This window comes from Didymosphaeria variabile (assembly GCF_027946475.1).
Source record: "Didymosphaeria variabile strain IMI 356815 chromosome Unknown scaffold_2, whole genome shotgun sequence".
Classification (NCBI taxonomy): domain Eukaryota; kingdom Fungi; phylum Ascomycota; class Dothideomycetes; order Pleosporales; family Didymosphaeriaceae; genus Didymosphaeria; species Didymosphaeria variabile.
Genome location: NW_026611621.1, coordinates 4,677,116 through 4,704,989, shown reverse-complemented (window position 1 = coordinate 4,704,989; position 27,874 = coordinate 4,677,116). Strand labels below are relative to the sequence as shown.

Sequence of the window (27,874 nt, the reverse complement as noted above, 5' to 3'; positions counted from 1 at the left end):
ATGGTATGGAATGAACCCATACGCTCAGCCGCAACACCATCCTTATGCGATGCCTCCGCGACAGTTCCAGCCGCATGGGTCGCCTGTTGTCGTTTCCTCACATCCTCACATGGCGCACTTGCCACCCGTGAACCGCGCCATGGGTCAAACACCGCCTATCGTGCATTCACGCACACCTCCCGCGCCGCGCATCCCTACACCTCAGCGAACGCCTCAGCTTCTTCCTTCTACCCCCTCTGTGCATTCACAGCAGGCGTTGGCATCCTCGCCGACCCCGCCAACGACTACGGCGACGGCAACACCGCCGCCTACGACTCCCTCGGTAACTTCAGCATCGATGAGCGGAGCGCCCATCCCGACGGGCACGCGTATGCCCTTCTACCCGCCGCTGCCATGGCTCTCGGTCCCCGATGCCGATTTCCCACCACGAGCATCACAAAAGAAGCGACGGAGAAGGGCTCCGGTACCGGCGCAGGAGGACGACCTTGCTCTGCCGTCGCGTGAGCAGGTGGTAGACGTTGAGAAGGTTCTTGGTGCGAAGGAATTACAAGAGGATGCCGACCACACTTCGACTGAGGGACCGGAAGAGTCGCAGGCCTCGACCATGGCCCCTGCTTCAGAGGCGGCCACCGATACCCCGCAATCTTCACATCCTCCTTCAGAAATAGACTCTACTCTTCCGGCAGCTACATCTCCTACAATGCCCACGCAGCCTGCGCGCGCGTCTCAGGGCTCGCACGCCCGCACGCAGACGAAGCCTGCTGTGCCTCTGATACCGATTAAGCCTACCAAAGCACTTAGCGTTACATCACCTACCCAGAACTCGGTAAAGTCATCAACAGCAGATAAAGAGGGAAGCAAGCCAGAGGTCGTCACACCTACTACTCCTGCCCAAGAGACTGGTGGCAACGCCGAAGAGACGCCCAAAGCATCCCCTCCACCAAAAGCAGCACCTAAGTCATGGGCCGCACTTCTCCATTCGAAGAATTCTGCTGCCGCCACCGCCAAAGCTCCTACCATCTCCAACGGCGTCGCTCCCACAAATGGCCCGGTGGTGTCCAAGAGCAATTCCCTTGGCGATGTCCTTGCCTCCTATTCTGTCGATTCCTATAAAAAGATTTCTTTTCTCGAACCCCGTGGCCTTGTAAATACGGGCAACCTGTGTTATATGAACTCTGTAAGTAAAAGCCGGTGTTTATTCATCATTCACGCAACTAACAATATGCAGATTCTTCAAGTCCTTGTTTTCTGCGTACCATTCTACGACTTCTTGGATCAGTATGCGAAGCGCGCCGTGCATAGCTTCAAGTCTGAAACCCCTCTTGTAGACGCAATGTGAGTACAGCCTGCAGCCTCGCCAACCAAGCAAATCTGACTTGACTAGGATCATGTTTATGCGCGATTTCAAAGTCATCGACTCGGCTGAATCTACCGAAAAGCTCCGCATGCGCTTGAAGGATAACGAACTTGAGCAGTACGGTGAACCTCTAACACCAGAATACGTATACGACGTCATCAGGCGATTGCCTCGTTTCGATAACATGAAGCGTGGTCAGCAGGAGGATGCGGAAGAGTTTTTGGGGTTCCTTCTTGCAGGCCTTCACGACGAATGCGCTCACGTCATCAAGACCTCGAGATCTTCGAATGGAGACGCCTCGGTTACTTCTCCGAACAGCGAACGATCCGGGTCTGTCGATGGAGGCTGGCTCGAGGTCGGCCCGAAGCAAAAGGCATCTGTTACACAGTCTTCGGGGGCTGTTGACGTTGAGAGCCCGCTTACCAAGATCTTTGGCGGCAAGATCCGCTCCGAATACAAGAGGCCAGGCGAGAAGCCTTCCGTTACTATGGAGCCCTACCAGCCTCTGCAATTGGACATTGGTTCACCGAACGTCAACAACATTGCCGATGCGCTGAAGGGGCTGACACACCTGGAGACTTTGGATAGCACCACCCGGGGCGCACGTGCCTCCACCAAGCAGATGTTCATTGAGACTCTTCCACCAGTGCTTATACTACATCTCAAGCGCTTCCACTACGATGTCAGTGGACCTCAGAAGATCTGGAAGAAGATTGGCTATCCACTTGAGCTTGATATTCCCAAGGAGGTGTTCCCACCCCACAAGCGAGGCGGGTTCGGCGCCCGCGGCTCACCACGCTACCGATTGACAGCGGTGGTCTACCATCACGGAAAGAATGCAAGCGGCGGTCATTACACCGTTGACCTTCGCCGGCAAGAGGGCCGCGAATGGATTCGCATGGACGACACGGTCATTCGTCGCATCCGTGCACAAGACGTTGCCGAGGGCGGTGCCGAAGAGGATCCCAAGGTCCTCGCCGCCGCGCTCGAGCAGCACAAAAACGATGCAGGCGCCGCCACGAGGAAGAACTTCTTCGAGCAGATTGGCGACGATGCAGAGTCAGACAAAGGTGGTTGGAGCCAAGTCAACGGCTCGGAGAACAAGAAGGAGAAGAAGTGGGCAGGAGTGGTCAATGGCACGGCGACGCCCAACTCGGCAGGAAAGCGGACGCCATTGCCGAAAGAGAATGTGCGCGACAACAAGGTTGCGTACATTCTTTTCTACCAGCGCATTGAATCTTGAGGGACATGAGCCTTCAGAAGCGCTCGCACGCTCAATGGGATCTATACGACATCGCTTTCCGGGTAGATGGGTTGGCGATACAAAAGTTTCTTCGGGCATTTGCATTGAGCACATGCATCGGTGGATTAGCGTTCATGATGGGTCTCTGTCGCTTTGACGAGGGACTTGTAACGCATTTGCATGAGCTTGGATGAGGTTAAGGATGGGGAGTTTTCTCCGGGCGTGCCCGGGAGGAGTGATACCCTTGAGAGAGGGTAAGCACGTGAGGAAAATAATGATAACAGTGCTCTGTTCAGAACATGTGTTTGACTAGTGATGTCGTTGTGTTAATTGGTTCTATTCCTAAGGCATTTTTTCGATGCTACCTGAGGCGGTTGCGCGCGCGCGCTAGCACGGCAGCATACACTTGCCAGGCTGCGAAGCACGTTCTTCACCATACCCTCACCGTCCCCATTCCCCACCCTAGCATACATCCTCCACCTCTACATCGCCACCGCTCCTCGGGCCCAAGTCCGACCTCAACGTCCGGTTAAACACCTCCTTCAGCATCTCAAAGCACACACCGCTCAAAGCAGCATCGTACCGTCCTTTACTCAGCTCATCCCTTATGAAAGCGTGCTGCGCCCACGCATGCTCGTAGAAACTAAACGTCACGCCCGCCTCATGCAGCGTCTTGCGAATCAGATCCCTCCCCTGGGGCGGAACATGGTTATCCAGCTTGCCGAAGATCATGACGAGTTCGCCCTTTTGCTTGTTAGTAACTTCCTGCAGTGCTCACTTTCCTGGAAGGAAGGGGTGGTAGAGCGTAAGGGGTGGTGAAGGTAAGGTAACGCTTATCTTACTTTTATATCCTTGGCCCGGGCCAACGAATCGTCGTTCTTGCCCGCGCCTAGCGAGTGCGAGTGGATGTCGGTCGCGAAGTAGCAGACTGCTGCGCTGACGCGGGGGTCTAGGGCGCAGCGGTAGGCGAGGTGGCCGCCGAGACACATGCCTGTTGTGCCGATGCGGCCGGTGCATGTTTCTAAGCTGGCTAGGAGGTCGATGGAGAGGGTGGAGTCTTCGTCGTAGGCGGAGAGCTTTTTTGTTATCTGTGGGTGGGAGGTTAGTAGGGGAAAGGGCGTAGTGGAAATGGGAAGGAGGGGAGGGAAGGCGCGGGTATGGGACTAAGGGAGATGGGTTAGGTACCTTCCATTCGTTTCCGGCGTCTGTGCCGGGGACGTCGTAGGCGAGGGGCTCGGGGCCGGTGAACTCGTGATAGGAGGATGGGGCGGCGACGATGTAGCCTTGGGAAGCGATTTGGCGGGCGAAGCGGGCGACGGGGCCGGTTACTATGATGTGTTAGATGGATTATGGCTTCGAAGAATCGTCGGTGTATGTCGTGCAAGCTATAGATGGCATAACGAGGTTGAGTAGAGCAGCATTATCTTGATCTTCAAGATGAGGTGATGTTACACGGGGAATAGATGAGAAAGTAGAAGACGAAGAAGACATGGAACAGAAGAAATCAGAGGTAAAGACTGAATGTGTGAAATCGAAAGAAAGATAATGCAAGTCGCCTTACCTTGATAGATCTCACTGAACACCACAACGCCCGGAAACTTCGCCTTGGGATAATTCGGAATCGTTGGATGGAAGAGGAAAATCCCTATCCCAAACATATCAGCATCTCTCTTCTCAATGACGAGGCACCCCTCGAAAGATGTCAATTACTCATGTCGCCGCCCGCCTGGGTCGGCACATCCTTGTGGGATTCCTGGATAATCATAGTTGTTTTGGTGTGGTTTGGAGCTCGGATTGACTACGTGAGGCTTGGAACGGCTGGATTGCGGGGTGGAGGGGTTGTGTTGTGACTGCTCCGAATTAAGGGTGGAGCTCCGGATAGGGAGCGGCGGTATCGGTTATACTTTCCCGTGACGCGTATGGTCGAACAAGAGAAGAAGATATATGATGTTGCGGGCTTCGATAGTTGTTCTTGAGTATACTCAATGTGAGCTCAGAGTACGCAAATCTTCGTGGATTTGCGTGTGCTTGATTTTCTTCTACGTAGCCTGCATTTGTGACAGTGGTACCATGTCTTCATCTCTCGTCAACAAACTCATCACCATTACCGGCGCCGCATGAGGAATCGGCCTCTCCACAGCTCGTCTTCTAGCTCAACGAGGAGCGTGGCTGCCTTAGCGAACTATCACAAGGCCAATCTGTCAAAAGCACACGAAGAAATAGCCGCAGTCTCCAGCCCAGAGAACATCATCTCCACGCCCTTAGACATCCGCAATTCCGCCTCAGCGAACGACTGGATATCCACCACAAGAAAGCACTTCAACACGAAAATCGATAGCTGTGCAAGGTCGCGGGTTTCCACCCGCTCTGGGCCCCAAAGAACATCGAAGACATAACAGACAAAGAGTTCGAGGAAACAATTCAGATCAACACTGTGGGCCTATTCGAGTGCCTCCGAGCTTGAATTTTCCCTGACACACTTTCCTCTCCCTCCAGCATCGTGAATGTAGGCTCCGTGTCCGGTCTCATCGGGTTCGCAGGCGACTCAGCGTACGTTGCGTCTAAGCACGCGGCTTACGGGCTCACGAAGTCGGCATCGAAAGAGGTTGGCAAACGAGGGATTGGTGAGACTTGATGGAAGGCGCGTTAAAGAAGTCTTGACTGGGGGTAAGAGCACCAGTCACATGTGCACTTCCTCGGAGAGCAAACACTTACGTGGTACGGTGTTTGTCAATTAACATGTCTGTCCACGGCGCACCACTGCAAGCCTTTGTTCGTCACCATGTGTCCCTAGCATCGAAGACATATTGAAGCAACAGAGTGAGCACGAATGATACTCCATTTACGTAGTGACTGCTAAACTGCTATCTAGGTAATGTGTGGGAGCGTATGCGCCGAAGTGCGCCTGTCCCAAGATGAAGCATCGTCAGGACCTCTTGAAGTCATCATTGTAAGTGCGTCTCTGCGTTGGCTTTGGTCGCGAACCAAATACGCTCACGGCCAGGTTCGTAGCCCTCACCACGTACAGGTGCAGAGTCCGTCTTCGAGGACCTTGTCTGTTCACCGTCAGCTGACAGGGAGGAACACATACCTGGAAGGGCTTATCGCTGACATCCCAGTGATAGCCGCACCTAGTAACGCTTTTACCTCACCCGTGGTACCTCAGGTAGATCCACGGCTAGGTACGTCTACCACGACAGGTCCTTCTAAGCAGTACTTCGCTTTCCAGGTGACTGCCCGGAAAGGAGATGCCAATCTCACAATCCGCTAGGATGAGCGAAAAAGCAGCGGAGCCCATCGGAAGGCCTCACCGCACCCCAATGATAGCCACGCCTCGGAGGCCGTACAGCTTGTACCAACCAGCCAATTCACGCACCCATGGTACCTTGGGTGATGTGATCTAGACGAAACTATCACGACAGGTCCTTCAAGCAGTACTTCGCTATCCAGATGGACTGTCCAGATCGAAGACGCTGCTCCTCAATCCGTGGGGTGAGCGGGAATGCAGCGCCGCTTTGTCGGAGGGCCTTGCCGTGCACCATTCTCATTCTCATGCTAGTATATCCCGCGGTCTCAGCCTATAGACCAACGGGTCTTGGGCAACCGTAGATAGCCTAGCATAGCAGCGCCTCCACAGGAGACAACTACACCTCAAGAGAGCACATGGAATGGGCGTTGCAGTCAATGCGCTACCCACTTCGGCGCCATGGCTTCCTATCAGTCAGGTATGAGCATGAACGCGGGTCGCCAACGTAGCTCGAGAGGGCCGGGGGATGTCCAAGACGTGAGCATAATGATAGAATCGAACTTGGAAAAGTGGTACAAGAGTCGACAGACGGTGTGCGGTGCGGGTCGTGGTTAAACGACGAGGCAGAGCGTGAGTAAAGGGAGAGCAAAAAGAGAACGGGTCCCGTCAGGCCTTTTCAAACGCGCAGCAGAAGGCGTCAAAGGTCACGTGGCAAGCACTAACCCGGGGGGACCGCGCGCCTGCCCATTTGAGAGCGTCACGGCCTGAGCTACAGCAAGGTGAAAGCAGAGCAGTCACTGCGGTGGGGTACCACGCGCGCTCTCAATTTAACATAGACTGTCACTGTACTGCTCACCTGCTCTACCCCATCACCCTCTCACGGCTAATATGGCGCAGTCAAGGAAGAAGCTAGAGGACTGTCCGAAAGAGCTCCTATGCAAGATCGCTCGTGAAGTAGGTATGCTCAGTGATAGACCACGATTGATGCTAATATTACTTCCAGGCCTCGAGCGCTCGAGATGCGGTCGCCTTGATGCAAACATGTCGCGCGTTCTACCAGCTTCTCGCGGGTGAACTGCTCAAAGACCTCCCAGTCATGCAGCTCCGCACGTTGAATAGTATGTTCCTGTCTGGTCTACGTCACCCACTGTTGACGCCATATTACTTGTGTTTCTGGGCGTTTACTGTCAGGATACACTTGCTAACAAGGTCAAGTTGACTACATCAAGAAATACGGTACCAAGACAAAGAACTTGATACTACATCATAGTCATGGCGATCCTGACTTACCCACCGAGTGCTTACTTAAAGAGACGTTCCGCGACCTTCCAGACATATTTCACGCCAGCGAGTCCCATGAAGTCTTTGGCTTCACTAACGCGTCGTCCATATCTAATGAATTCTATGGGCAAACCGTCAAGCTTCTAGAGTCTGAAATCTCTTTGCGGCTCCTTGTGCTCCCGGAAAATATTAAGAAGGATTGGTGGAATGATACTGAATCGTTCTGCCCTAAGTCAACCCGGAAGCACCGTTGAAGAGGCGAACATCTTTGGCCCCCGGGCTATGACTTCAGAAGCCGTCGTTGAGGATGGGCAAGTCATGTGTGACCGTATGGGTCTGAAGACCGAAGACCTGAACGAACTGGGGCTTCACGAATGTTTGATTGGGCCTATCAGTACCCTCACTATGAATTGGCACGTCAATACGCCAGTGACCGAGCGACAGATGTGTAATGAGTTCGTTTGTAGTCATCGTGAGCTTTTGTGATAGGAACTCTCGACGATGCGGTTGGCGTCGAGCAGGACGACAAACCTGCCTTATTTTCTTTTGAATATCTGCTGAATTAGGCCAGACATATAGCACATGCGGAAGAACGGTGCAACAGTAAGAATGGCAGTGCAGCTTTGAAGGGTGAACGTGTTGTGGGCCCGCGACGCGTGCTCTCATGTACGCGCCAGTGCTGCCTGGACGCTAACGTGACGCGGCTTTTCCACGCTGTCAGGTGTCCGATGAACATCTTCTATACTTTCACTCTTGATGACCAACTGATCTCACCTTACCCTGATCTCAAGGATGGAGTCTCTCCCAGGGGAACTGCGACTTGAGATTTGCTCACATCTTCCACACAATGATCTTCTATCCCTCTCTCGCACGTGTGGCTCCCTCGCTGCCGCTGCCAAACCCTTCCTGTTCGAGACATTGACGTTTCATGGTGATGAGGAAGTCAGCCAGCAGCATGTTCTACTTCGACACCCTCGCGATCGCAACAACGTTGGACGACTCAAGCCAGTCGAGCTGGCCTCGTTAGAGGCCACTATAGACGAAGTGATCGAGCTGGACATACTAAAATATGTTTCAACCCTTCAGTACAGCCCGAAAATATTTTTCGACGGTCGGTCTCTTCATAGATGTGCTTTGGGCCTGTGCTAATGTGCAAGGACAGACTTCTGGGAGTTATATCGCAATTGGGTTGAGGAATGGGCGGATTCAGCTCACGAGCTCACCTTTGAAGATATGGACGGGACTATGTCAGACGCATGGGAGTCAGACGATGAGTGGGGTCATGTTGGAGTTCGTCGGTTGGCGGAAGCGCGACAAGCCAGACCTGAAAAAGAACGCGAGATTATCATAAAAGCGGAGTCTTACTGGCAGACCAAAGCCACGGAACAGGAGCAGCAGAAAACTGCCAATCATGCTGCCTTGGTGCGTCTCTTTAGAGTAATGCCGCGCCTGGACCGTCTGCAGGTTATGGAGTGGTCTTGCGCACGTGAGCTGAAGAGACACGGGATAGATGGAGAGATTGAGTATGTCACTGCATCCGAATGACCACTTCACTGACGGAAGCAGCGAAGAGATCGAGTACCAATTCTCTGATACCGACATCTTGAATCTGCATCTCGAGACACTCAGTGGTGCACTTGATGAGGCTGGAGTCCGCATCAGACACTTACTCTTACCAACCGTGAACGGACGAGCTATCAAGAGAAAGAGTCCTTCTATTCAGCACTTGTTCACAGGGTTGACTTCATTGTCCTTTGACTTGCACGACCCGGCGGAGATGCTTAACGACTACGACGAACAGCCACCATCGTTTCGTACCCTCATACAGTGTACGCGACACACTTTAGAGAAGTTGCAGTTTTCAAGCCTTTTTGCCTTTAACATGCATCGCCCTCGCCGTGGAGAGCACCTGCTCGAGAAATTATGGGGCTATGAACCAGGCAGCGGAACCGAGGCTTTTGTCTTCCCCAGGCTTAAACAACTGGAATTAATTAGCCTCGTGCTATACACACCCTCCCTGATTGCTTTTCTCAAAGCGCAACCCGCACTGGAGAAGGCGGTGTTTAAACATATTTACTTGCCTACCCGAGGCTACGGGTGGCCTGACGTTGCTGCCGCCTTACCACCGAGCTGTCACTCGTTGCATCTGGACCATTGCGGTGGTCAAACCACCCCCAGAGACGGTCCGGACCCACCGCCTGATTCGAACATAACTCACAGCGACATCGAAAGATTCCGTCCCTACAAGCACCCCTTTCCCGAAGCCTGTGGATGGCGTGCCAGCAAGTCATATTTTGAGCGCGAGGCCGAGAAGTACGCCGTTCAACATCACGGACCCCAAGGGATACGCATCGCTGAGCAGATCGCCGCCGCACAAAGTAGTCTTTTGCACGGGGAGTCTGATTCAGGCCCATCCCTGGGCGAGCTACTAAAGCAATCGATGGACTTGGACAGAAGAACCACATCGAAGATCCAAAAGTTCAACGAGACTATCAAAAGCCTGGACTATGCGGATTATGAAAGACTTTGAGTGGGTGACGATGCCGCACTGTGTATTGAAATCTTTATTGTCGTCATATAGGCGATGTTACATACTGTTGACGCGAAATTTACGCGTTACATGCCTTTAAATGACAGTCCAGAAGTTTCACTGGAAACAAGTGAATAGTTTACGAGGAACAATACCTGAAATCCACATTAATGAATCTGGTTGAGTACCGAGTATTATGGCATGCAGCTTCTCTGAGAGGATTGCTTCGTGCTACGAGCCTTCGTCATGACTGGGCGTCTAAGCTGAGTCGAAGACGGGCCTTTGTTGTGCATCACGATTGGAATCGCCCATGCGCTATATTCTACCTTCTTTCTCAGCAAACATTCACCGTTGAACAATGAGTCCAAGTCTAGCGACTGTTTTGACCTGCATGATGACTCAGACTATGCACCTTTCCAAGATTCCAGGAATTGTTAACCCTTCTATCAGGATGTCCTGCACAGCAGAGGTTTTGAGAAAGATCTTCGTCGAAGTGTTCATTATGTATGTCCATGCAGCCATGATCAGTCAAATGCACCTAGCCCGCGTCACCCGTCATGTATCATGCCACTTCCACATTTCGCAATTCGTTCCTCGCTGACTCGCGGTGTAAGGTTCACGCAGGTTCACGGCAGGTTTGACGAAGCTAGCCGCAGACGGTGGCTAAGCGATAGTCTTTTGACCCACCTTTGTCGACAGACATTCGAGAGAGTCGGCAGTTACCTGCGCAAATCATATGTAGAAAGGGTTCCCGCGCTAGAGTCGTCGGAAAGGGCAGTACTGTGCGCTTGTGCAGCTATCTCCACGCGTCGTCGTTTCAAATGTCTCCCCGGACGGATACGCCCACAGAATAGAAAACAGCAACCGCAATATCTATGAAACGAGAAGACCCAAGACGTCTAGATGCGATATAGACGCGCACCACTACCACGCAAAACGACCAAGGTATGGCGATCTGTGAAAGCCTCTGTAAATTTCGACCGGACGCTTCGTTAAGTACTTTTTCAAAGCCTCGGAGGTACATCCGGCGGCCTTCCCGCGCCGTCTAGCGAAGCCCCCACGACTCAGTCGACTAAGCTTCCCTCTACCGATTTGGGAGCTAAACTTTGTATGGAATTTCCAAGATATGAAAGTCAATGGGCAGCTGGCGCGTTGTACCTGCTGAAAGGCTTTCTCTTCATCGTGAAGCAGGTCCCGACCATCGTTCCATTTGCTTTCTTACTGCTGTCCAGCGTTGAGGCAATGCCTTCGCCTAGCACGGCCGACATAGCTGGGGCAGACGGTATACAGACGTATAGTGGAGAAAGCCCCAGTAGGCAGATCCTAGTCATCTGTCTGTGTCTTGTGTACTTCTTCGCACTCGTACTGCAGCAAGGTAAGCACTCATGCCGTAATCTACACAATATCCTAACATAACATCAAACATCAAGGCATTCGTTATGGCCAGATGCTCGGGAAAGAAACAAAATCCAAGTTCCTCGAGGTGCTGCTACACATCCAATTCTTCACAACTATCGCCATCGTCTCGAGCGTGGTTCTGCTGGAGGCCGGCTTGGCTATGGTTACAGATGACCAGTGTTACGCAGCGAGCGTCGTCTGTATTCTACTCTTTGGCATCAGTAAGACAGCTTTGTGGGTCCTTCTTCTTGGTCCGAGTGTGCGGAAATCAACTGACAATATAGATACATGACTTTCAACGAGCGCGTACACAACCTCCGAGCACCATGCCTAAAGCGAGTGCGTGATCCCGTCTGGGTCATCTGTACGATCTGCGTCGTAGCTGGCGTCGCAGCCAGTATATACCTCGCAGCCACAGCTCCGTTAGCACGACTCGAGCGCAAGACTGGCCAATGTAGCATTCGCCTGACACAAGAGGCTGTTATTGGTTTCTCTACCTTTCTATTGGCCGTGGGGGCCTATCTCACAGGCGTGTTCATTTGCATACTGCGATCCGCGCTGAAATCCCATCAAGCCCCTGTATCGGCACGATCATCGACCCATACAGAGCATCGGATGAAATCCGTCAGTGTTTCGAGAAGCGGTACGCTTCAAGAAGATGAAATGCGCCGAAATCGCAATATCACGATGCTATGCAAGAACATTATTGGTTGGGCTTCGATGCTGTCGTTCACTCTGATCAACATGACTGTGTATCTAACACGGACCGACGCAAAGAGGAGCCATATCTGTCTCTTGAGCTGTCTCACCGATGGTAAGCGAGCTTCCGGTTCTTAAAAAAATGACAGCTTACATATGATGCAGTTGCTTGGTCGATGTTCATCACAAGCTGCCTGATCAAGAATACCACCGAGAACGTTTCACGTCCCGAGCTTGGTGAGGAGATGTCGCGCCATCGGTCACGCAAGGAAATCACCCGTCAGATCGTCGAACCCAAACCTGTCTCCAGCAGCCAGAGCATAACGAGGAGCGATTCTTGGTCCGAATACATGCAGACTCTCAGTCAGGAGAAGCACAAGAACTTTAACATGAATTACATCGAGACAAGGGTGGAAACCGGCACCGCCTGGCTCGGTGTTCTGCCCGATATACCGGAAAAAGATTGGATACAACCTGCGTAGAATCAGCTTGTATCTCAACAGTATTCAGCATCACACGAGCTCTGGTGTGCCTCGTGTACTAGTTTTCAGAGGATCGTCCACACACGGGATTAAGGCACGGCCCCTAGCACTATCAAGACACACAGACAGCGCCAAAAGTAGCCTCGACGAGGTCGAATACCTGGTATAAAAAAGATGACAATTCAGAAGAAGCACAAGGGGGTCAGAAACAATCTATGCGATCAGCGAGTTCCGTCTCGTACAAGCAATGTAGCAGGGCACTTGCCCATCGCGTTTGGCTTGACTGCCAGCCATATCTGGATCCAAGAAAGCTGCTGAATCCCTACCACCGCCAGCAATGTGGAGAATCGCCATGAGCATTGCGAAATCGCCAAAACCTGGTCGTATGATACATTGCAACCACGGCGCGCTTTGGGGAGCGGCTTGGCTCCTTGCCCTCACGACAACGCGCCCCCAGGAGTTGAGGCAGCTTTCTCGGATCAAGGCGAACGTTATGTGTCCATGACAGCTCTTCTCATCTACGCTACTGCTCAGAAGAACAGTGCTACAATTTGAGGCCGACGCTCACTTTTGCTATTGCCCAAGACAATAGCGCTTCTTTCCCACCACGTTCGAAACATCGACATCCCACCCGCGCCATGCATCACCACACCATGCCATGCCTACATCTCGATATGTCGCGCTCCAACTCCAGGCTCACGTTCATTAATAATGCTATTGATTTGAAGTAGGAGCTGGAGCGCATGTTATTCTTCCTCTATTGACAAACGAGCCTCTCATTGAGAAGGAAAGACGACGTATACTGAAGAGGGTAATTTAAGCGGAGCACGTGCTGGTGGTCTTAATGGAAGACAAGCACGGCTGGCGGGTTGAAGATAGTATGCGGTATCGTGGGGTGCGCGATGCAGTGGGAAAGAAGGTCGATGGAAGATTTTGTGTAGGCGAAGACGACAAGCTAGTTACATAAGCGTAGGTGCTAGTGGCTGATTGGGTACGCAAGTTATATGCAGATTCACACTTGTTTGAAAGATGCTCAATCTAAATTGCGGAATTTTGGACTGAAGAATAATTGTCAATTGTCACACTTCAACTAGAAAAGATTTGGAGTACTAACACCCACGCGAATCTTCGATCCTGTAACTTACAGTAGCACCTTAAAGCACAACCAACCCAGCAACTAGCCCACCGACCACCGCCCCTATAACGCCGACCTCCCTACCCATGGCAGCACCAGGTGTTCCTGCTGGCTGTTGAATCTCGCTTGCCGTCGGCGAAGTCGTTACGAGGAGGTCAGTTGGGAGGTTAACCAGAACTTCTAGATTTCACAATTAGCTTCTGTTTCAAGGAGGCGAAAGGATTAGGGCAAACGCACGACCAGGCGTAGCAGTAACCTCAATAACGGTGTTAGACCAGCTATTCACCTCACAGTCGTTTGGAAGCGGGGTCGCCGTGCACGCAAGCGTGAATACAGTGGTAGCAGATACAGTAGTAGTGTCGGGAACATCTCCCGTCAACGAGGGCAGCACGCTCAGGACGTTGCCTGTGCTGGATGCTGCGGGGTTGGAGATGTCGGTTGGCATATTGAAGACATCTAATATTGTTAGCAAGCATGTAGAGACATGAGAAGAGGAGGTAAGGGCACGCACCGCCAGGGACAACTGTGACTTTGGCGATGGTGTTCGACCAACTATTTGCGAGGCAGACGTTTGGGAGAGCTGTTCCAGAGCACGGAAACGTGAGTACAGTGGTGGCAGTGGCTGTGCTGCTGCCTAGGTCTTCTGACGCGCCCATGGTTGCGAGTGCAGATGCTAGCAAGATGATGTACCGCATGGTAGATAGGTGCTGTGAAAGATCGATAGAGCGAGATCTTGGGTATATACGAAGAGTGCCGCTGCGCCTCAGGGGAAGGCATCCTGCAAAGTGATACGATTCGGTGCCTTACGGGGGCCAAACACTTTCCGTTTTTGGAAGATATTGTGCGCCGCGTCAGCTTGAACGAGAAGGTAACTTATTGTCAACAATCACGCCTTCATCCCGGGGTCCCGTTCCCAGCACCATATAGAAGGCTATGCTCGAGACCATCGAGAGGTCTTTCTGCAAATGAGCCGTGCAAGTCACCGGATGTGAGCTCGCGTCGAAAAAAGACAACTTTGATATTGAATAAACCATGGGTATCTTGAAAAAATCCAGACTCCGTTCTTACGTCCATCGTAATCGCTTCGCCGATGGGAACCTCGAGCTTTCACAGATTACGCTTCGAGCCTCTCGAGCAGTCCCTCAATCCGTCCAAGAGCTTTACTAACGAGTGAAGCTTCTCGGGCACCCTCTTTTGTCCTCACGACAGCCTTGTCGACTTCGCCATCTTTGGTGACCTTGAAAATGCCCACTCTGCCATTGGACCACGTAATTGTGATCTCTCGCACAGCCGCATCCGCATCGAGTGTGGAGATTCTGAGAGGACCAACTGCTTCGCTTAGCGGATCCTCCTCTTCTGAATCCTCATCATCGCTGACGAAGGCGTTCAACACCGTCCCGACCGCAGGTTCTATATTCGATTCGTCTGGTCCCGCTGGTTTGTCCTCCACCTTTGCATCCTTCCGCAGCTTCTCCAGCGTGTTCAATCTCAGATGCCAACTCACGAGCTCTTTCCGCAGATGTCTGCCAAACTTCACCAGATTCTGCTCCTTAGGTTCCTCTGCACTCTTCTTCGCCGTGGGTAACCATCTATTCGCGAGCGGTTGCAGCGGGATGCACGGCGGGATTGTATGTTTGTGAATCTTCAACATGGTCTTATGTGCCGTATTTGGTCGGTTAAACAACACATGATACGTCTCGACGAACCTGCCGCCAACGGACACCTCGATGCGCACACCAAGCACATTGCCGTCGTCTATTGCGCATGGATCTGGATCCTTGACTTTGTAGGCTGTAACGCCAGCGCAGGCACGATATATGTTCTCGAGATTGCGATTCGATTGCTTTTGCACGAGTTTGACGGCATTGCGGCGGTTGCGCTCGTGCAGGACTGGGCGCTGTTCGAGACGCGTCGGAAGGTGGGGTTGTGAGAGGAGGATGGAGGTTAAGTTTGCGCGATGCGCTCGAAGGGTCGCGATGCGGTCATGGAGATCGCTGATATCAGCATCGAGCGCTTCTGCGGTGTCCATAGTGAGGGTTCGGTATGGTGCTGGATTGAGGGTGCGGAGTGATGTTGATGCGAAGCGGGCGTCTGAATGGGGAAAGGCCGAAACACGGTCTCACGTGGGAAGCGCAGACCAGTCGTTCCTGCCAGCCGCTCGCATACTAATCGTCATGGGCAGAGGTCGTGATCGCGATAGTTTGGAGTTTAAAAGCACATCGGGTCATTACTTGTATTGTCCTACAGACGCATGGATGCTCAAAGTCGATGTTGTTGTCCACAATGCTGTCATTCTCAAGCTTCGGGGAGCTAGCGACCTCCGCCACCTGAGCACTAGCGGAAGGGCCACGTTCCACCCAAATGTGCCCGAGCATCATCGCGAACCTAATTGGATTGCCCGCACTAACTTCTACCGCAAAGTAGACACGTTCCTTTCCGGGGCCCTTTCTTAGATCTCTTTATGGATGCCACCCCCGACTAACGAGCCACTCATTGTTCCCTCATACCCTGCATCATCTTCTGTTAACAGCCCTGCTTCTCCGCGAAGCTCCCTTCACCAAGTGCAACACCGCCGCTCGTACAGTGGAGCTGCAGTCGAGCTTCAGAACCTTGGTTCAAACGGTCAAAACAAAGCTCAACGAAAGCAACGCGCCGGTCATCGTTCCCTCGCCGCATCAGACGCGCCAGAGAGCGCCCACCTACTCCGCACTTCCTCCTTCTCTTCCGACCACGACTCTTCCTCCGATACCGATCTACAAATGAGCAAGCGCAACGCGAAGTCGCCCAAAGAGCAGAACGGGCGGGCCGACAGCAGCGCGACCATGAGCAGCAACATTCTCGAACACCGGCGTAGACACGGCTCTATAGATCTTAGTTCGCCAGCTGGCCAGGCAGCCTCCCTGATGCAGCGCCCAAGCTTCACCTTGGACGATGCAGTACCACAGCTAGACAAAGATGACGAGGGGTCGTCCAAGGGTTTCTCCGAGCTATCAAAGAAAGATCAGAGGAATTTTTTGCTGCTAGTACTGTTGTACTTCTTGCAAGGCATACCCATGGGCCTCGCGATGGGCTCAGTACCATTTCTGCTTAAGAAAGCGGACGCTTCGTATTCGGCTATTGGAGTCTTCTCACTTGCGGCATACCCATACTCGCTGAAGCTACTTTGGAGTCCTATCGTGGACGCGGTGTGGTCACCAAAGCTCGGGCGCAGAAAGAGTTGGATCTTGCCGATTCAGACCATCTCCGGCTTCTCGATGCTTTGGCTGGGCTCTGTGGTAAATAAGATCATGGACTCTGCTGCGGAAAGGGATGGTAGTGGAATCTGGAACTTCACATTCTGGTGGTTCGCGTTAGTTTTCCTGTGCGCAACGCAGGATATTGCTGTAGACGGTAGGATCGCCTTTGAAGAAGCTCTTGAACGAATGCTAATATCTTTCCAGGCTGGGCACTGACGCTTCTCTCTCAAGAGAATCTTGCTTTCGCATCTACGGCGCAAACAGTCGGTCTTACTGGTGGCCAGTTCCTTTCTCACACAGTCTTCCTCGCTTTCAACTCGGTCGAGTTTACCAACAAGTGGTTCCGCAGCACGCCTGGCACAACCGGATTGATGAACCTGGACAGTTACCTTACGTTCTGGGGATGGGCATATCTAGTCGTGACCTTGGGTCTGGCTCTGATGAAGCGCGAGGAAAGGACCAAAGAGAGGGAAGGCATCATGGAGGTCTACCAGACCATGTGGGGGATCCTCAAACTCCCGAACATTCAAAGCTTCATCGTCATCCATCTCATTGCGAAGATCGGCTTCCAGACCAACGACGGAGTCACCAGCTTGAAGTTGCTTGCCAAGGGATTCAGCCAGGAAGATCTTGCCCTCACCATTCTTATCGACTTTCCTATCGAAATGTCGCTGGGATACTACATTGGAAAATGGTGCCAGACGTATCCACCCATGCACATCTGGTCACTGGCTTTCGTGGGGCGCCTGATTGCGGCCGGATTTGCTCAATTTGTCGTCTCTATCTTCCCTGCGGGCGGAACGACGACCTGGTACCTGCTCCTCGTCATCTGCGAGCACGTGTTATCCACATTCATGAATACGGTCATGTTTGTTGCGGTGTCCGCTTTCCACGCGAAGATCTCCGACCCGGTAATCGGAGGCACCTACATGACTCTACTGGCCACGTAAGCAAACCCACCGCTCTTCTAGAATTGAGCACCTTAGTAACTTCACAACAGTGTTTCCAACCTCGGCGGTACCTTCCCTCGCTACTTCGTGCTCCGCTTCGTTGACTACTTCACCGTGGCCACATGCGAGCCGCCTACCAAGGCTCCAGCTGAGCTCAAGGGTGACCTTGTAACCCAAGCCTTCTCTTGCGCGCTGGAGGCTGACCGACACCGCTGCGAAACCGGAGGTGGCACCTGCAATGTGCAGACGGATGGCTACTATGTGATGAACATCATATGCATAATCATCGGGGCGGTGACCTTCTACGGGTACATCAAGCCAGCGGTGGCGAGGATACAAGCGCTGCCGCTGCGGGCGTGGAGGCTATCATAGCACGGCTACAGCGATTGATAAGATAACACCACATCAAGAATCCGTAGTGGGTCGACCGTGTAGTTTATACCATGTAGCGTAAATGACGTTTCTAGAATGCACAATGGTGTTTTGACCAAAGCAGGATGGCGCACCACGTGTGAGCTGCCGGCGCGATGTCGCCGCGGCCAATCGCTCAATTGCGGCGTGGCCACAAGTGGGTAAGAGGCTCTTTTTAGGTGCATGCGCCCTGGTTCGGGACGTTGATAAAAAGTAATTGAAGGGTCGCGTAAGCGGGCGAGCCTCGAATGCTGCGGCATCAATTCGGCGGCCGTTATCGGCAAGGCGTGTCGCGAACAGAGGGTTCTGGCACCACGTTCTACGCAATTACGTAGAGCGAGGGCCCACTTCTGAGTGACGAAGAGGCTCTGTTCTTAGAGCGCGTTGCTTACCTGACGCAGCACAGACAGCCGGGCGTGCCAAATCGGAACGGGAGCTTGGGACAAATTATCTGCTGATTTTCTTTACATCAGTCCTATTTATCTACCTGTGCTGTCTTGATTGCAAGCATCCTCCACCCGCTTGCGCACAACGCTTTCAGCTGAGACACCGCTCGTCACTAAAGCTTTGACTGACTGATTGCGCATCGCGCCATCTTCCATTCCAGCTCCTACATCGACATAACGCACTATGGCTTTTGCCGCCTACACGCCCAAAGCGCGGGTCCAGAAGCCTGCGCCGCCATTCAGCGGCACCGCTGTCGTTGATGGCACCTTCGAAGGTACGCCCGCCAACCATACCGCCAGTATCCCAGCCCTGGCTTTTCCTCTAGCTAGCCGGCATTCCATGCCGTAGCACGTCACTGGCTCGAGGCCCCTCTGACACCCTTCGCAGACCTGTCCCTCACGCAATACACCTCGACCAAGCAATGGCTCGTCCTGGGCTTCGTCCCCATGGCGTGGACCTTCGTGTGCCCGACCGAGATCATCGCCTTCAGCGAGCGGGCTGCCGACTTCGAAGCGCGGAACACGAAGGTCGTCTTCGCATCCACCGACTCCGAGTACAGTCTGCTCGCATGGACGAATGCCAGCAGACGGGACGGTGGACTGGGAAAGATTGATATCCCGCTGTTGAGCGACAAGAACCATCAGCTGAGCAAGGATTATGGAGTCCTGATTGAGGAGGATGGTATTGCGCTGCGGGGTCTGTTTGTTATTGACCCGAATGGCATTGTACGACAGGTGAGTGGACATTTGAGCTGTGAATTGGGCTAGAGGAGCTGCAGGAAAGAGACGGCATAAATGGAATCGTCCAACTGCGCGGTGCCGCAGAAATGAATCACGGCTTGAGAAAAAGAAATGTGGCTAACAGCTATTCTAGATCACCATCAACGATCTCCCCGTCGGCCGCTCCGTCGACGAAACCCTCCGCCTCATCGACGCCTTCCAATTCACCGACAAGTACGGCGAAGTCTGCCCCGCCAACTGGAACCCCGGCGACAGCACCATCAAGGCCACGCCCGAGGGCAACAAGGAGTTCACCTCAAAGGCGTACGCAGACGCTAAGATGTCTGACACCAACGGTACGAAATAGATTCTTACCTTTGGGAAGGACAGCCCTGAGGAGATGACATTAGGCAGGGTAGTTCCGGTTGGGGCTTGAGTACGCTGCGATCTGCATTGCATAGGCGGGAGTTATACCTTCTTGCGAGGCTCGACGAGATTCATGGGGGCGGGAGGGACCGCGGAGAGCCTGGTTCGGCGCTGTAATAGACTGGTGTGCCGTTTTGTTGGTTTTGGGCATGGCTCGCGAAGTCTTTTTGACGGAGCGTGCGCCTACATGCTTCTGCTCCATACCCTTTCCTCCTCTCCACTTCCTGTAACTTACTACTAGAATGGAAAATAATTCTTAGATGGTATGACATATCCCCGTCGTCCCTTTCCCCTATGTTGCCGTGAAAAGGCACCTTCCGGCCTTGGTGGCCCTTGCCTTCCAACGTTGCGCTAGACCGCTAGTTCCATGTAGTGCTTTCAACTGCCCAGACTTCCCCATCGCTCCCATGATCAACTTCCTTCACAGAATGTATACCATTATCAGCGAACCCAGTTCAATTCTCATTTCGTTCGGTGGAATGACGTAACACGCAAGAATAATGGCGTCTGCAGGTACGCGAATCAGTCCTGCACTCAGGAACAGCGAATGTTGTGGCACAAAATATGCCTTACCTCAGCCCGAAAGCCGTGTCACAAGCGCCAGGTACTCAAGGGTGTGGGAGAATCGGTTCATGTGGTCAAAACAGCTTACAGTAGTGTATGCGAAGTCACGAGAAAGAACGGCAGACACGCGAGTCAAGACGACACTCTCGAGCACTGTGGACGTCATCCGATAGCACATAGGGTCTTATTTTTGGCCCCAAAACCCTGCACACAGGGACGCGAAGACACGATTGGCGGGTTCCCAACGGCTGAGGTGAGACCACGGTTCCTGCCGTCCATTGAGGGCCCTGCGCACTGTTCGAAGGATGGAATTCTCCGATGGCTTCCCACACATCCGGGCACACCCCATGCTTCCCGGCGGACTGACTATTGAGTTGGGCTTGCTCTGCTCGGTCGTTGAAAATAGGTGCGCCAGAGGTACGCTACGTGTGCATTCGTCACACCAAACCATCATTAGAAGCACTAGAGTCCCCTCTAAATAGTAACAATGTGGGTGGTTCAACGGGCGCGCTGATCTTCGAGATAGCTTTCGCAGCTGAGCGGACCAGGTCGGAACCTTCAATTTCCATGATAGAGGGCTCGATTCGCTCTTGCTTCTCGCAGTTCGACCATCAGTCCGCCCTCAAGGTCAACTCAGAAGCCCACTTGTACCACTCCAGTCCCTTCCGCTCGGGCATGGCAATTCGAGATCCGAACATTCACTTTCGGCCCCTATCTCAACCATGGTCTTGGCCATGGGGTGCATGGCTATATTAGCCGGCCTCAGGCAGGGGCTCAAACTCGTGGATGCAAGCTGGGAACATCACAGATTAACAACGGGACCCAGCCCCAGCATTGCATTATCTACGGAGGTATCAGAAGCGACGCAGACCCAGCGAGAACGCGGAAAAAGATGCGGGATGAGGCGAAAATAACCTTAAAGCAACCACACATGGTTCGTCTTACACATGGCGATGCCTTCTTTTTCATCGAAGCGTGGTTGCTTTGCTGCACCTACGCGCCGTCTACCCCATGTATATTTGGCGGGCCAATCATGGGCGGCCTCGGGGTAGATCAATCCCGTTGCACGCGGGCGGAGACAGGAACGAAATTAGGCTGGACCAGCCCTACTGCAGCCCAAGTTGACTGCAGCTGAAAGATATGTTTCGACGAAACAAATCTATCCCAGCCAATGACCACATGTATGGAGATTCCCGGCATTGCGCAAGGCTTACTACATGTGGGATATGGTACTGGGGTCCAGAAGATACTGCACCTTCGAGAGGGGGATATATGATCCTCGCCAGAGCCGTGTTGAACAGTGTCGAACCAGGCAAGTGCTACGAACTCGATTTCTATCTACACAATGGCTTCACCAGCCGACGTCTCGTACGCAGACGTTTTCATCGGCTCCTGGAAAGATCATTCCAAGGGTACGATCAAGGGCACCAACATTACCATCTCCTCCAAGAATGGCGTCATTCTCGTTGCCTTCCTCGCTCTCTTCGTCCAGTTCGCGGGTCAGCATCTCTGGGGCATCGCTGCGTTCATCTGGTACCAGCTCCGGCTTTCTGGGAGGCGAAAGTACAATGCCGCTCTGAGGTATCAGCAGGATATGTCCATTAGAAATAATGGATCTCCTGGCCAGACACTGTGGACTCTGACACGCATTGCGTGGGCGTGGCGACATGCCAAGGGCTACAAGAAAGAGAAGAAGGCGTGGTGGAGAGTGAGCGGGTTGCCGATCTTTGTGCCGTTTCTGTTCATGGTGTTGTTGACCGCAACGGGTATTTTGTCTTCCAATATCATGGAGACAAGTCAAGTGAATATCCTGCTGAGGGGAGACGGTAAGTTCTTTCGAAACAGTGCACTCAGTATTTGCAAGAAGCCCCCAGCTGACAAATGCAGAATGTGGGATCTGGGAAGTGCCAGATGCAGAGACAGTCAAAGCCAGCGACAACGGGTTCATGATTGAGAATGCCAAATACATCGGTGGGGTCACTGAGTTTGGTCGCATCTACGCTCGTGCCTGCTACAACACCACCAGCGAGACAAGTTCACCTATGTGTGAGGCCTTCACGACGAAAGCCATCCCTTACACCTCTCACATGAATGCCTCATGCCCATTCGACAATCAGACCTGCATCTATGGCAATGAGAATCTACAGATGGACACCGGCAACATGGACACCAACGACGTCCTTGGAATCAATACCCGTGAAGACAATGTCCACTTTCGTAAAGTCACCACGTGTGCGCCTTTGCAGCCTGATCTATGGACAACAAGGGAGAACACTACCGGTCCGATGGGTGAAGATGAATACCGCATCAAGTGGAATTGGGGCACGATCCCCTGGTACAACGACACAGACTATGTTGCGGAAGCAGTTAGCGATAACACCAACCGCCTATCTCAAAGTTTCACGGGCTACTCGATGGTGTATGTGTTTCTCTATTCATGACACTTTCACCTCAACTAATTGACGGCGATTTAGCACCCAGAGATACTACCGCCTCGACTCACGTCTACCATTTCCAAGCTCTTCGTCATACTTACCGCGAAAAGAATTTAATACGACAGACGGAGACATCTACATGATGTTCCTCGCTGCGCATGCCGTCAACTTCGCAAAGCCTATCGATGACCCCTGGTTTTCGGCGCACCGTCCGAACCCTGGACCCGTAAACCGTACCTACTACTTCAGCGATCACCTTCTCTCGCCGCTAGGCTGTGTCGAGCAATTTCAGTTCTGTAATCCGAAGAAAGGAGATGCAGAAGGAGCATGTACCTCCCTCGCGGGGATCGTTCCTGCAACCGCAGCCGCGAAATTCGACCTCGATTTGTCGCCCATGCAGTCTGCTATTGTCGACCTGCTCATCAATGCCGTCTACGCCAACAATGCTATTATACTTCAGCCGATTCAGCTTCTGGCAGACGACACGAGCAACGATGGCGTACAAATGCCGCTGCCAAAGAATCAGTGGATCATCGAGCTCCAAGACATGCACAACCGCGTCCTCACGGAGATACAACGCATTATCGTCGACTACGCCCGCGGCCCTTCCTCCCAAGGCGCGAAGCAGTTCCTCGTTGTGCCGGACAGCAACTACCGCAACTTGTGCTCGATGATCAGGGCAAAGACAAGCGGACAATTTAGCTCCATCAATACGTACGGGCTTGCGCTGACGATTGGTCTGGGAACGCTGATCATCCTCGCGAACGTCTTCCTGGAGAGCCTCATCCGGTGCTTTCAGCGGCGGAGGAAGGCGGCGCATCGGGGCGTGGATGCTTGGGCTGAAGACGGGCTGTTGCAGGTTCATAAGAACACGCTGGTTCTTGCTGAGGAGGAGGAGTGGCGGAATGTGGATGGTGCGGTGCCGGTTACGCAGCATTGGTGTTCGTTGGCGAAGGAGGATGAGGGTGTTTCCCTCTCGCCTGGCGAGACGGTTGTGGAGAAGGGAGCAGACGAGCTTGAACGTCCTGAGATACATGTGCAGGATGTGGATGCTGTGAGGAGGGTGGATACGGATGAGACGTTGGCGCTTGAGAGTCCGGCGCAGGCGGGGTGGAAGGAGGGAGATGAGAGGAAGTGAGATTGGGGGCAGTGTAAGAGTGAAGGCGAGTCTTTTGGGCTGGTGCCGAGCGACGCAATGTATGTGTATGATGCAGAGATGTTACGAATGTTATGTTTATGACCGTCTAAGTCTGGTTATCAGATGGTTAATTCCTAAGTGCCTCCGCAACCTTGCCTCATTTCTCTCTCCCCCGCCCCAATCCTCCTTCCGCATTTTTTGTCAGATGTGTTCTAGGAAATGTGGGGGTTGAAGCCTTCATGAGTAGTCTGCCGGGGAGACTATGTGGATTGCAAATGGAGAGATGGGAAGTTTATGGGTGGGAAAGAGGGTTTATGTGCAAATGATTTGAAGATAGGAAGATGTGGTAGTTGGCAGAATAATCATCCATTGCGCTTGAAAGCAACCACATTTTTCTCTATCTAAACGCCTACTCCTGGCTGATAATCAAAACTTGCCTCCGAAGGTTCGTAAAAACGCCCATAAAGGTTGTTCACAGCTCGTCTCTAGTTTTCTCTCCGTTTTTCAATACCGCGTCCCCATCACCGCCCACGCAGCTCCAGCTACTTGCCCTGTTCACGTCTCCTGTGCCTAGGTATTTAAGTGTTCTGGGGTACCGACACAAGTTTCTTGTCACAAGCTCGTCCGCTTCGCTCCGGGTTTCCGCTGCCAGCGTATCAGACGCTTCGCTCTTCTCCACCCAATCTCGTAGAGTCTCGAGTGGATCTTTTGGCACTGCGCCATTACCGAACCCACAGTGTTTTACACCTGGAGCGAGGAACAACCTGTAGAACTCATCCACAGCCTTTGCACCTCCTAACTCCCTTTCAACGCGCTGGCGATATTTGTTAGTGGTCTTGTGAGGAATGATGTCGTCATTGGTGCCGTGCCAGCTGAGCAGCTTCGCGCCTGCGTCGCGGAAAGCGGAAAGATCTGGGTTATCCCCGTCCATGATCCAGCCATACTCCTCGTCTGTTTGCACCCAGAGGGACCAAAATTCGGTTGGGGTCAGTTTGGCAACGTTGTATGTGTCCGAATTTCTCAAGAGCACAGTTCGAGCGAAAACGTCGAGACCAGGGTCATTCAAGGTGCGAGTGCCGTCGGGGTTAGTGGTAGCATTCACAAATGTGCTGAGAGATGTTCCGTGAGTAAGACTTGGGAAGACGTTCGAACCGTATGGCGTAGTGGGACCCTCATGAACTTTGTGCACGACATCTGCCATGGCTTCTGTGACCTCGATCTCGATACCGGAGCATTCTAACTTCTGTCCGATGAGCGTTCGTGGATCGAACGTGCAGGTCTCCGGGTCTCCGATGACTCCGTCTTTGGCTCCATCCAGAATGTCGCATTCTTCAAGGGCTTTCGCGGCGAACCAGTTGAACTCGCAATTGCTGACCACTGTTCCCATCTCCTTCATGACAAGGTTTGGCCAGAGGAAAGACATCGTAAGCGCTGGGAATCTCAAAGCTGGTGCTGCAGCCAAAATGCCGTCGAGTAAGTCCGGATATCTCTGAGCGACGGCATAACCTTGTCGGCCACCCTGAGAGCATCCATTCCAGTACGAGTAGCGCGGCTTTTGACTATAGTACTGCTCAGTAAGGCTCTTGCCGACATGGATCATGTCTGCTAGACTTCGCGTTCCGAAGTTCTGCAGGAGATCCCAAGTGACGCTCTTATTCTCATTCAGTGTCCAGTCCGCACTGAAATAATCAACTGGATGTCCGCCGTCTGTGGATGATGCGGAATAGCTGGTTGCGACCGCCGGACCGAGCGAGAGATCGAGCATGCCCGTTGCCCAGCCACCACCACCTATCGCTTGGAAACGATCGTTCCAGAGTTCTCTCGTGAGCGGTAGCCATGTCTTTACAAGTACTTTGTCGTTGGATCCTGGGTGGGTGAGGTACATCTGCACGTCGCAGAAGTTGAGGTCGGTTACTGGCTCAAGAAGTCCAGGAACGGCAGGTATGTCAAAATTTCGCCTCTCTTCTGCTTTTATGGAGAGTACCTTGGCGCCTGGAATGACTGGGTCTGTAAAGGACGATGCTTTGCACGGTACAGTCTTCGGGTTGTCGTTCGTTGCGGCTGCAACAGTCGCCCATTGTTGGAAAAGTAGGAAAGGTAAAACCATATCGAAAGCTGGCGATTCGAGTTCACTCTGGGGCTTGAGAATCATCCGCCGCGTGATTGTGGTAGGGTCGCTCTGGGATGCTTCCGAATTCTTATGGGGAGGAACCACCAGACACGCTAGACCGGATTTCGATAAAACAGTGTAACATACTAGCGCGGATGGCTCATAATTCTTCATCATGACCGCACCCTTTCGACCTACAACCTGACACATGCGTACTCACAATTACTGCACCGCAAATTTTCCTCACCGCATCTTGGTTTAAAGTCCCGTCATAATGCCAGACTATCAACAAGCCCACCCCAGTGCCTCTTCAGCCCAACTTCTCACGAGGGCCTACCCCGCATCCCCAGTGCCACATACGTATGGTATCACATCAAACTCTGCCACGCAAACCTACATTTTGAGACTCCCAAACGAATTGCTCTACCCGATAATCGAGCTTGCAGCCAGGAATCCTCCTTCGAAGTCTTTTGATGCTAGTATATGCGGGGAATGTTCATTGAGTAATAACACTCGACACCTCCAATGGAGCTACGGGCGTCTGAAAGCACTGTCGCAGGTGTGTCGCAGATTTTCGGACGTTGCTCAACTGGTGCTCGTGCGAGAGATTTACCTCCAACGGCAATCGACAGTTCCCAGCAGATTGTATCGCAGACTCCATCAGACCCTAAAAGAGAAGCCTCACTTGAGAGGGCATTGCAGGTGCTCATTTACCCTTTGCAGCGCGTAATCCGCAGAACTGACCTTCTTCTTCGCGGCTAGATCATTACACCTGTACGCTCCTGATACATTTCGTCTGGATTATCTGCCGAGAAACGATCGCGTAGCAGATGACTTCGCACTCGGGCTGAACAGGCTGCGTTGTCTCTCGATCCTGGGTGGTTTCAAGAACGGACCCAATGAAAGACACCTTAAATCAACATGGGCTCTTCTCAGTCGGTTTAGCGCCCATTGTAAAGACATTGAACATTTGGAACTTTCAGCAGAACTGCTTGGTTTGGAACTCAGGGACATCTTCAAGTATATCAATTTTCCCAAATTGAAGGTTCTGGTCATTCTTCGGATGCATAGATCTCGGAAAGAAATTACTGAGCTCGATCATGAGGTAGGTCAGCGAGTGTCCGTTGAGTATCGCATTGGGTAACCACTCAGTGGGAGTTGCGGTCGGTACAAGTGCTAATACAGCCATAGAAACGTCGCGCTGCTCCATTTACATCCCTCTGTCTCGCTGGCTATTCAGAGAGACCTAGCATGACGTCTTTGCTCATCCAATGGCCTGCTGCACTCACGCGTTTCGAGTTTGGTAGTTTGCTCAGATACCCATATATCTTAGACTACCCCATGTTCGAATCTTGGCTACTCATACACAAAGACACCCTTAAACATGTTGCCATAGGCCATCTTTCAGAGCGTGGCGACCGCCGACTTTTCAACGCAACGCTTTTTCCACACCTCGAGTACCTGAGACTGTCAAGATGGCAGATGTCCCAAGTATCTGTGGAATTTCAGGCTGATGATGCAAACATCCTAGGTCCAAGCCTCAAAACCTTCTGCTGGGACTTCAGAGTCTTTGACGAGCACAACGAAGACTGGCATGGCTTTGGGAAAACAGCGGCTCTCTGGGTTGAGAAGATTATAAGTGAGGCCGTAGCCCGCGAGGCTGTTCTCAAGACGTTCCAGATACAGTTCAAACCAAGATATGGAGATACCGAATTAGCTTGGGGTTATCCATGGGACTGGATGGTGGACCTGAGGGAAAGAGTATTCAAACCTACGGGTATGGGCTTAGTGTATAGCGAACCGCGTATCACGAAGGAACAATGGCTTGAGTGGTTGAAGCGCCCTGACAGGAAGGACATAGAGGAAGAGGAGTACGAGAGATCTTTATGGGAAACCGATAGACCTCCTAAAGAAGAGGATAAGAACAGCGAGGGGGCAAAGTTCGAGAGCTGGTATCAGTAAGAGGATACCCTAGAGTAACCGGTGCCTACATCGAATGCTTTGATTCGAGCAGCTCAAGGACTTTTGGCCCGGGAAAACTGTGATTACGATCAAACGGGTTTCCA

At 52.5% G+C, this 27,874-nt stretch overlaps 12 protein-coding genes across 12 annotated transcripts; 8 read left to right on the top strand and 4 right to left on the bottom strand.

Moving 5' to 3' along the window:
• Positions 1 to 109: 109 nt before the first annotated feature.
• N0V89_003263 (uncharacterized protein) lies at positions 110 to 2,600 on the top strand (the record flags this gene model as incomplete). The annotated part of the gene is made up of 3 exons (XM_056212065.1): positions 110 to 1,177; positions 1,229 to 1,335; positions 1,385 to 2,600. The coding sequence occupies 3 exons, from the start codon at positions 110 to 112 to the stop codon at positions 2,598 to 2,600; spliced, it is 2,391 nt and encodes a 796-aa protein (XP_056075538.1).
• Positions 2,601 to 3,062: 462 nt separating this feature from the next.
• On the bottom strand, positions 3,063 to 4,365 carry N0V89_003262 (uncharacterized protein; the record flags this gene model as incomplete). The annotated part of the gene is made up of 5 exons (XM_056212064.1): positions 3,063 to 3,344; positions 3,443 to 3,688; positions 3,786 to 3,928; positions 4,162 to 4,245; positions 4,311 to 4,365. The coding sequence occupies 5 exons, from the start codon at positions 4,363 to 4,365 to the stop codon at positions 3,063 to 3,065; spliced, it is 810 nt and encodes a 269-aa protein (XP_056075537.1).
• Positions 4,366 to 6,735: 2,370 nt separating this feature from the next.
• On the top strand, positions 6,736 to 7,382 carry N0V89_003261 (uncharacterized protein; the record flags this gene model as incomplete). Its single annotated transcript, XM_056212063.1, has 3 exons — positions 6,736 to 6,801; positions 6,851 to 6,965; positions 7,063 to 7,382. The coding sequence occupies 3 exons, from the start codon at positions 6,736 to 6,738 to the stop codon at positions 7,380 to 7,382; spliced, it is 501 nt and encodes a 166-aa protein (XP_056075536.1).
• A 979-nt stretch (positions 7,383 to 8,361) lies between these two features.
• Positions 8,362 to 9,658, top strand: N0V89_003260 (uncharacterized protein; the record flags this gene model as incomplete). The annotated part of the gene is made up of 2 exons (XM_056212062.1): positions 8,362 to 8,550; positions 8,639 to 9,658. 2 exons carry the CDS (start codon positions 8,362 to 8,364, stop codon positions 9,656 to 9,658), a joined length of 1,209 nt encoding a protein of 402 aa, XP_056075535.1.
• A 2,013-nt stretch (positions 9,659 to 11,671) lies between these two features.
• On the top strand, positions 11,672 to 12,237 carry N0V89_003259 (uncharacterized protein; the record flags this gene model as incomplete). The annotated part of the gene is made up of 2 exons (XM_056212061.1): positions 11,672 to 11,870; positions 11,921 to 12,237. The coding sequence occupies 2 exons, from the start codon at positions 11,672 to 11,674 to the stop codon at positions 12,235 to 12,237; spliced, it is 516 nt and encodes a 171-aa protein (XP_056075534.1).
• A 1,154-nt stretch (positions 12,238 to 13,391) lies between these two features.
• Positions 13,392 to 14,028, bottom strand: N0V89_003258 (uncharacterized protein; the record flags this gene model as incomplete). The annotated part of the gene is made up of 3 exons (XM_056212060.1): positions 13,392 to 13,552; positions 13,610 to 13,828; positions 13,884 to 14,028. The coding sequence occupies 3 exons, from the start codon at positions 14,026 to 14,028 to the stop codon at positions 13,392 to 13,394; spliced, it is 525 nt and encodes a 174-aa protein (XP_056075533.1).
• A 458-nt stretch (positions 14,029 to 14,486) lies between these two features.
• On the bottom strand, positions 14,487 to 15,401 carry N0V89_003257 (uncharacterized protein; the record flags this gene model as incomplete). Its single annotated transcript, XM_056212059.1, has 1 exon — positions 14,487 to 15,401. The coding sequence occupies one exon, from the start codon at positions 15,399 to 15,401 to the stop codon at positions 14,487 to 14,489; it is 915 nt and encodes a 304-aa protein (XP_056075532.1).
• Positions 15,402 to 16,131: 730 nt separating this feature from the next.
• Positions 16,132 to 17,930, top strand: N0V89_003256 (uncharacterized protein; the record flags this gene model as incomplete). The annotated part of the gene is made up of 3 exons (XM_056212058.1): positions 16,132 to 16,762; positions 16,813 to 17,554; positions 17,609 to 17,930. The coding sequence occupies 3 exons, from the start codon at positions 16,132 to 16,134 to the stop codon at positions 17,928 to 17,930; spliced, it is 1,695 nt and encodes a 564-aa protein (XP_056075531.1).
• A 669-nt stretch (positions 17,931 to 18,599) lies between these two features.
• TSA1 (cTPxI) lies at positions 18,600 to 19,502 on the top strand (the record flags this gene model as incomplete). Its single annotated transcript, XM_056212057.1, has 3 exons — positions 18,600 to 18,690; positions 18,804 to 19,150; positions 19,290 to 19,502. The coding sequence occupies 3 exons, from the start codon at positions 18,600 to 18,602 to the stop codon at positions 19,500 to 19,502; spliced, it is 651 nt and encodes a 216-aa protein (XP_056075530.1).
• A 1,968-nt stretch (positions 19,503 to 21,470) lies between these two features.
• On the top strand, positions 21,471 to 23,698 carry N0V89_003254 (uncharacterized protein; the record flags this gene model as incomplete). Its single annotated transcript, XM_056212056.1, has 3 exons — positions 21,471 to 21,951; positions 22,013 to 22,544; positions 22,645 to 23,698. 3 exons carry the CDS (start codon positions 21,471 to 21,473, stop codon positions 23,696 to 23,698), a joined length of 2,067 nt encoding a protein of 688 aa, XP_056075529.1.
• Positions 23,699 to 24,170: 472 nt separating this feature from the next.
• On the bottom strand, positions 24,171 to 25,850 carry N0V89_003253 (uncharacterized protein; the record flags this gene model as incomplete). The annotated part of the gene is made up of 1 exon (XM_056212055.1): positions 24,171 to 25,850. The coding sequence occupies one exon, from the start codon at positions 25,848 to 25,850 to the stop codon at positions 24,171 to 24,173; it is 1,680 nt and encodes a 559-aa protein (XP_056075528.1).
• Positions 25,851 to 26,908: 1,058 nt separating this feature from the next.
• Positions 26,909 to 27,770, top strand: N0V89_003252 (uncharacterized protein; the record flags this gene model as incomplete). The annotated part of the gene is made up of 2 exons (XM_056212054.1): positions 26,909 to 26,913; positions 27,059 to 27,770. The coding sequence occupies 2 exons, from the start codon at positions 26,909 to 26,911 to the stop codon at positions 27,768 to 27,770; spliced, it is 717 nt and encodes a 238-aa protein (XP_056075527.1).
• Between the last annotated feature and the right edge of the window lie 104 nt (positions 27,771 to 27,874).